The 6,488-nt window shown below is 38.5% G+C and overlaps 1 protein-coding gene across 4 annotated transcripts; it reads right to left on the bottom strand.

The window, feature by feature from the left end:
• Window positions 1-1,475: 1,475 nt before the first annotated feature.
• Window positions 1,476-4,922, bottom strand: LOC106769102 (BTB/POZ domain-containing protein At5g66560). 4 transcript variants are annotated; one of them, XR_002668547.1, is made up of 5 exons: window positions 4,437-4,922; window positions 4,290-4,359; window positions 2,900-4,165; window positions 1,814-2,813; window positions 1,477-1,729 (listed from the first exon to the last, which is right to left on the bottom strand). XR_002668547.1 is itself a non-coding variant. In XM_014654581.2 (4 exons), exons 1-4 carry the CDS (start codon window positions 4,475-4,477, stop codon window positions 2,214-2,216), a joined length of 1,974 nt encoding a protein of 657 aa, XP_014510067.1. In that variant the 5' UTR covers window positions 4,478-4,922; the 3' UTR covers window positions 1,476-2,213. The 4 variants fall into 4 exon arrangements, 2 of the variants coding, with proteins under 2 accessions (XP_014510067.1, XP_014510066.1); XR_002668548.1 differs by having other exon boundaries at window positions 1,478-1,670; XM_014654581.2 differs by having other exon boundaries at window positions 1,476-2,813; window positions 4,440-4,922.
• Between the last annotated feature and the right edge of the window lie 1,566 nt (window positions 4,923-6,488).

Genomic DNA, 6,488 nt, shown 5'->3' on the forward strand with positions numbered 1-6,488 from the left:
TTTACTAAATTTTTAACATTCTTATAGACCAATTTCATCAATTTTAACAAAGATAAAGAACAATTAAATACTCTAAAACCACATAAGTCACAAATCAATAAAAATTTCAACTCCAATATCAACACCTCATCACTTTAATCCTCAAACAAATAACTTCAATTTTTTCTTGGATCTTTAATGTCAACAAAGAAATATCATAAGGAAGAATAACTAGAAAGATAACACAAAGAGAAAGTCGATATGTGAGATATTTAATAAAAGAAATACAAAGACTTTTGGATGAAAGCTTTTACACTTATTATTTTATTCTTTTGCATTTGCATAAGTTAGAGTTTTATGCTTCACTTTTTATCCTTATTTTCTGAATAGTTAAACTCACCAATTTTTATTGTTTGTGAAAGTAAAATTCATTTAATGTTAAAAAATACGTCATAATTTTTTATATTTGTTTTAACTAAAGAGTGTTATTTTTAAAAATACTTATCACAAATTTGGATTTTTTGTTTTGGTATGTGGAACCATTCTGAAATGAAATCTAGATGTAGTTTAAATTGAATCAATACAAAAACAAATGTCTTCAATTTTTTTTTCTCCCACTTTGAAACCATGAATGAAGTTTATAACCTTTTTCCTGAATTATATATGTTCTCTTTTAAAAGGTTATGACAAATAAATTTCTTTGTTATTCTAAGGTTGAATTGAATGAGATACTATTGTCGTGTAAGTGTGAAGACTTTTTTATATCAAATATTATAAATCCATTGTTCTTAGTAGTAGTTAATGGTGAATATTCTCTTTGGTTTAATAAAAAATATCCTTATTGTTGTGTTTTATTTAGGAGGAAGACATCCTTATTTAATCGAATGGTGTACTTCTTTGACCAAGTTAGTGAAAGAAAATTTTGATTTTTTTTTTCTTGAATATTGGACATATGTCACAAATGGTTAATCAACAAATATGGGTCTATAACTATTTTCGCTAATTTACTTTGTTTATATTATTTTGGAATTAATATATGTGGGTAACCTTGCAATAGCTTGGGAGAATATTGACTTTTTGAGTATTTCGTAGCACTATAAATTAAATTTCGTTCTTCAAAGAAATATAGATTTTAATCTATACTAAAAAAATATGTTTTCAATGAAGTCATCTTGGATTTGTCAAAACAGAGACGGATAATTCGAAAACTGAAAAACTAGAATAAAAGCATTAAAGCGTTAGAATATATAAGTTTTAATTAAATTTTTGAAGATATTTAGTTTAGACAGTATTTAGGTGTTTAAATTTAAACAGGAAAATGAGCCTTGCTAATAATGTTATGGAAGCATCCGTTATCTTGTTAGAGTAGTCTAAGTAACAAAAACAAATTTAACACTTTTATACATAATTTGTTATTTTTATTATTTTAATCAAAATCCTTGAAAATAATGGAGATAGAAAGGTCATTTTCATGTTTGCCAGCTTGACAATTGTTTTTATTTTCCAATTCAATATTGAAGTCAACAACAAGAATAACAAAAGATGAAAGGTCAAAATTTGCGACTAAAAACTTCGTTGCGTAATAATGATGGGTATAGAATTAAGGAACCCAAACGAAGGAGAAATGGAAGCAAAGACAATTATGAGTCCAGCGTGAAACCCAGAAAGTGGAGAAGCCTTTGTAGCTGTTTCTGCGGATCATGATCATTAGTACTTTCAGTTTGGGAAAAGCACTTTAGCATAACCCCGCCTTTTATTAGAAGCAATTATGAGTGTGATTCAGTACTGCAACCAACAATAATAATCACACAAACTTCGAAGAATTTTCCATTACCTATTTGCTGTCTCCACCATGCCACCCACTATCATTCATACCCTATTATGAATGTCTTGTGTTTCTCCCCACATCGCCATCACCTCAAAACTTTATCTCCTCCAACAATTTAAACCCAATAATTGGTGCACTGTAACTCCATGGCAAAAACAAACATCTTATCAACTCAAATTAATTTATAAAGCATATCAACCAACATTATTTTAAGTTTCAATTAATAGAATTATATCGATATAAAACTTCATCTCAAATTTTAGAAAGTAAAACTATATATTGATCAATTAAAATTAAATTTATGGAAAATTAAAGAAAAAAAAAATGAAGAGTTACAAGTGGGGACCCGTATGACATTTACTCCAACAATGATTCTCACGTGAGAGGAGGAAGTGTAACATGGTGACTATTCATGATGGGGATGCTGCTGCGGCTGCTGCTGCGGCTGCTGCTGCTGCTGGTGGCGCCCTTTGCGGGTATCGACAGCCGTTGACTCATGCGAATCACAAACTTGAGTTTTAAACTTGCAACCAAACTTCCGCCCCAGCGACGCCCTCCAACCGCCGCCACGGCCGTCGCTTCCGCCGGACTTATCAAACTTGGCGATTACTCTCTTCATCGAGGAACACTCGCGTTCCAGTTGATGAACCCGCGTCCTCATGCTATCCATGTCCAAGCGCAGCACCTGATTCTCCCTAACCGCGACGCGCCACGTGCCGTTCCCTTCCTGCACGTGCTCTAACCCTAACCCTTCTTCGCCTTCCTCTGCTTCCCGTTCCAGCACCGCCGATTGCCGCCCAGGCTCGGCAGCCGCCTCCGCAGCCATCAGCGTTCCGGCGATGGCGTGTCGAAGCTGAAGCTGCTCGAAGAACAGCACCTGAACAACCGCGCGCAGCGGAAGCCTCTCGTTTTGCGCCGCGTGAGTGCACGCCTCCAGCGTCAACTTCTGACAGTCCAACAATCCGCAAATGTTCTCTCTCTCCTCTTCCGAGACCCACGGATGTGCCTGCAGAAGTGAATATCAACATTATTGACAACTCCATCAAATGAGAAAAATGGTAATTAACGCCAATGGAATCGGTTGTTCGGTACCTTCAGATACACATCGACGGCTCTGTAGAGACCGTCGTGGAAGAGTCTTGCCTCGTCGGGAAGCGAGATGGCGAAATTGTAGAACTTCTCCGGCTTGAGATTCGCGTCGGAAGCTATCTCCGATAGGTACCCGTCGATGAGTTTTCCAACGAGCATCAGCGCCGGCGACCTCGCTGCGGGGTCTTCGTTCGATGCGGCGTTTCTTGCCTCTAAACTTTCCAGAAAATAACTCAAAATCCTCTCCACGCACTCGACGTCGTAAAGCGTTTCGTTCAGGTAGGAGTAACTCGGCACGAGAAGGTCGTCGAGCGTGGCTTCTTCGAGCTGCAATCCTATCTTCTTTTCCAACGCGTCTCTGCAGGCTTCCGAAGCGCTCAGTATATTCGCCGTTCGTAACAATCCGAAAAAAAACCTCGTCGCTGTTGCGGCCTTCGAACTCTTCTGAAGCGGAAGATTCGAAACCAGCGTCTCCAGAAGCTCCTTCTGCTCCGTTTCTGTAGCAACGGACGACGACGACGAAGGTAACGGCAACGGCTTCCGATTCGATCTTGAAACACCAGGAATGTACTTCTTAGCATAATACATCACGCAGGTTTCAATAATCTCAGGACTCAGCTCCGCAGTTTTCATCGCAAGAATCAATCTCTTGAACAGAGGCAAACGCAGAAGCGCCAGATCTTCAAACCAAGAATCGCCGTGACCGGCGCCGGCCTTTCTTCTTCCTGCACCGTCAATTCCATTCCAGAGGACCTGTTTGGAAGCAGTAGTAGCGTCACTCACCGGCCATCCGAACAATGCAGGATCCGCGGACGAAGCTCTGGAAACCACAGAATCAACACACCTCTGCGTGATTCCAAGCGTTTCCGCCATAGGCATCAAGGAGTCACAAGATTTTAGGGTTTTGACGGAGTCCTTGAGGCTCTTGAGCACGTGCTGCGAGAGGAACCTCTCCGTCTTGGAAACGAGGTTGTCTTCGGAGTAATCTTCTGTCATTTCGAGAAACTCGCCGGCACACCGGAGCGCTGCCACATTGGACGGGGAGAGGTCGATCTTGACGCCGTAACAGAATTTGGCGGCCATCTCGAAGGCCTCAGAGCCGCCGGGGAAGCCCGAGAACGTCACGTGACACTGGTCTTCAACGATTTCGTCTTCGTCTTCGGTTTCTTGCTGCTGCTGCTGCGGCTGCTGTGGGGCAGAGGAATGAGTCGCTGCCTCTTGCTGCGTTATAAGGTGGTGGAGCTTTCGGCTTTTGGACATGAGAGGAAACTGAAATAGGTATCAGAGACAAATTTCAGAGATTGGAGTACGGATTATTGTCGGTACTGGAAGTGGAAATGTACCCATGTGGCATGTGTGTGAGAGATTTGATACTCTGTATGTTGAGGCTTACCTTGTGGAGATGGAATGTCATGTCATCAACTTCCACCACAATGTCACTCGGCAATCCCGTTGTGCAGAACCTGCAGAGTAGAAATGTGAGAAGAGAAAAAAGGTTGAAGAAAGTGGATGTGCATAAACCAATAAGTTTCAGTCTAACCACGCTTGCCCTTTGGAACTGGGTTTTTCCGCTGATGACATTTTTCCCTGGAAATTAAATATAAGATACGATTTTGGTGTTCTCCGGGAGTTCCTATTATTTAGGTTACTGGACAGTCAGATCCATGAGCATGTGAAGATTTGCGGGAACGGAGACGCTGAAAATTTTGCGAATAGGAAAGATTAGACTGGACAGATGCAAAATGTGGGGGGGATAATACCCAGAGTTGTGGTAGTGTTGCAGGGACTGAAATGGACTTGACTTGCACTACCAATTGGAAAAAAGAAAGGGAAGATGAGAATGAAATAAATTGTTTGTTTGTGCTTTCTGTTGAGGTTTTATGAAAGAAAACAACAGCTGAAACTTTAACAAAATAAAAATAAAAAAATAAAAAATAAAAGTGAAACGGAATGGAATGGAATCCACAAACTCGAAGCGGACAAATGGACCTAAAAAGGGGATCACATTGGATCGTTTTTCCCTCCTTTACCAAACCTTCTTTCTTTTTCTTTTCTACGAATCATCAGATCACAATTTCACTCTCATCAACAAAAGGGAAATGTCTTCCATGAGGTTTCTCCTTAAAACAATTTCAAAAGACAATAATCCCCTATTAGACCATACACTATCTTATTCATTGCTAACCACTTTCTTACATTATTTTTTTATACTTAAGTTTTGCACAAATGATGGAATATTTTTAATTTTATAAATGAAATCCCGGTCATTGACTTACTTGTTTTTTTTTAGTTTAATAAATAAATTAACTAGCTTTATATTACACCCAACGGATGGGATATTGTGTCCTAATGTGACCTCTTCAATATGTCAGTCTTCAATGAAGACGTGAAGTTAACCACTACTAGAAAAAAAAATGAGATCAATTTTAATTACTATGATTACCAGAGTACTTTACTTTTTATCTGTCAATGTCATCGGCCAAGAATAAGTGAGTGTAACATCGTTCAAAAATATGTGAAAAGTATTGAAGCAAGAGCAGAGGTCAATTATAGTGGTTAAATGTATGAAAGGATATTTGAAATTTGTGATGAGCAAACTACCGGGTCCAGCTCACATACTCACTCCATCAACTTTAATTGGTTCGAGATTTTCCATACTTTATCAAGTGGGCATACATATAAATAGTCATAAGTAGCAAACTGTGTATAAAAAGAAAGTTGCTTGATATGCATTACAGAATCATTATTGTTAAGATTTTTTAGTTTTCAAACTTTTGAAGTTTTCACCTCTGGTCCCCCTTCTGAAAATACCCCTCTCCCTTCATTTATGTTGTCATATCTGCCCTTACTAACAATTTATGACTGCATTTATTAAGTAGACAGTCATTGTAAGATAAATTATTAATTATTCCCATCACAAGTTCAAAGTGAACGCAAGTGTTTTTCAAATATTCAAACTGTGTAGTAGACGACCGTCCAAGGAGAAGAAGATCTGAGGAGGACACAATGTCCTCAACATGGATGTGGAAATGGTCAAATAAGCCCCACCTACCCTACATGGCTTTTGAAATTTCTTTGAATGAACAAAGTTACTTGGAGGATAAATCAATTATTTGAGAATGTGGTTTACTTATAGGTAATAGCCATGTCTTTGATGCTTCTTTTCACGTGTTTGGTGGCTCACTATCAGACGATTTGCACAAAACAAGTCCTTTCATTGTGTCAATAATGTACCCTATTAATCTCACCATGCATTTGGGCCTTCTCCAAGGACAATATAATGACAAACCACCAAAACCAAAATAACAAAGGGATAATTACAACACTTATACCTTCTTTCACCCTCTTTCATTAGCCTAATTTCTTTTCTGTTTCTTTAATCTACTTTCAATAGTAAAAAACCAAACACATTTTTACTCGTTTCAATTTTACCAACCCCAGATGTAAAAAACGAGTTTAAGTCAAAGTGTATTCTTCTTATATTTAAAATCCCAAATGTCCCTCCATTTCCCTGCTCACCAATTCCCGCCTTTTTTTTCTTTTCCTTTCACTTGAGGACATACACACATTTACAAAGAGTAGGTTAAAACAG

This window comes from Vigna radiata, chromosome 7 (genome assembly GCF_000741045.1).
Source record: "Vigna radiata var. radiata cultivar VC1973A chromosome 7, Vradiata_ver6, whole genome shotgun sequence".
In the NCBI taxonomy this organism is placed as follows: Eukaryota; Viridiplantae; Streptophyta; class Magnoliopsida; order Fabales; family Fabaceae; genus Vigna; species Vigna radiata.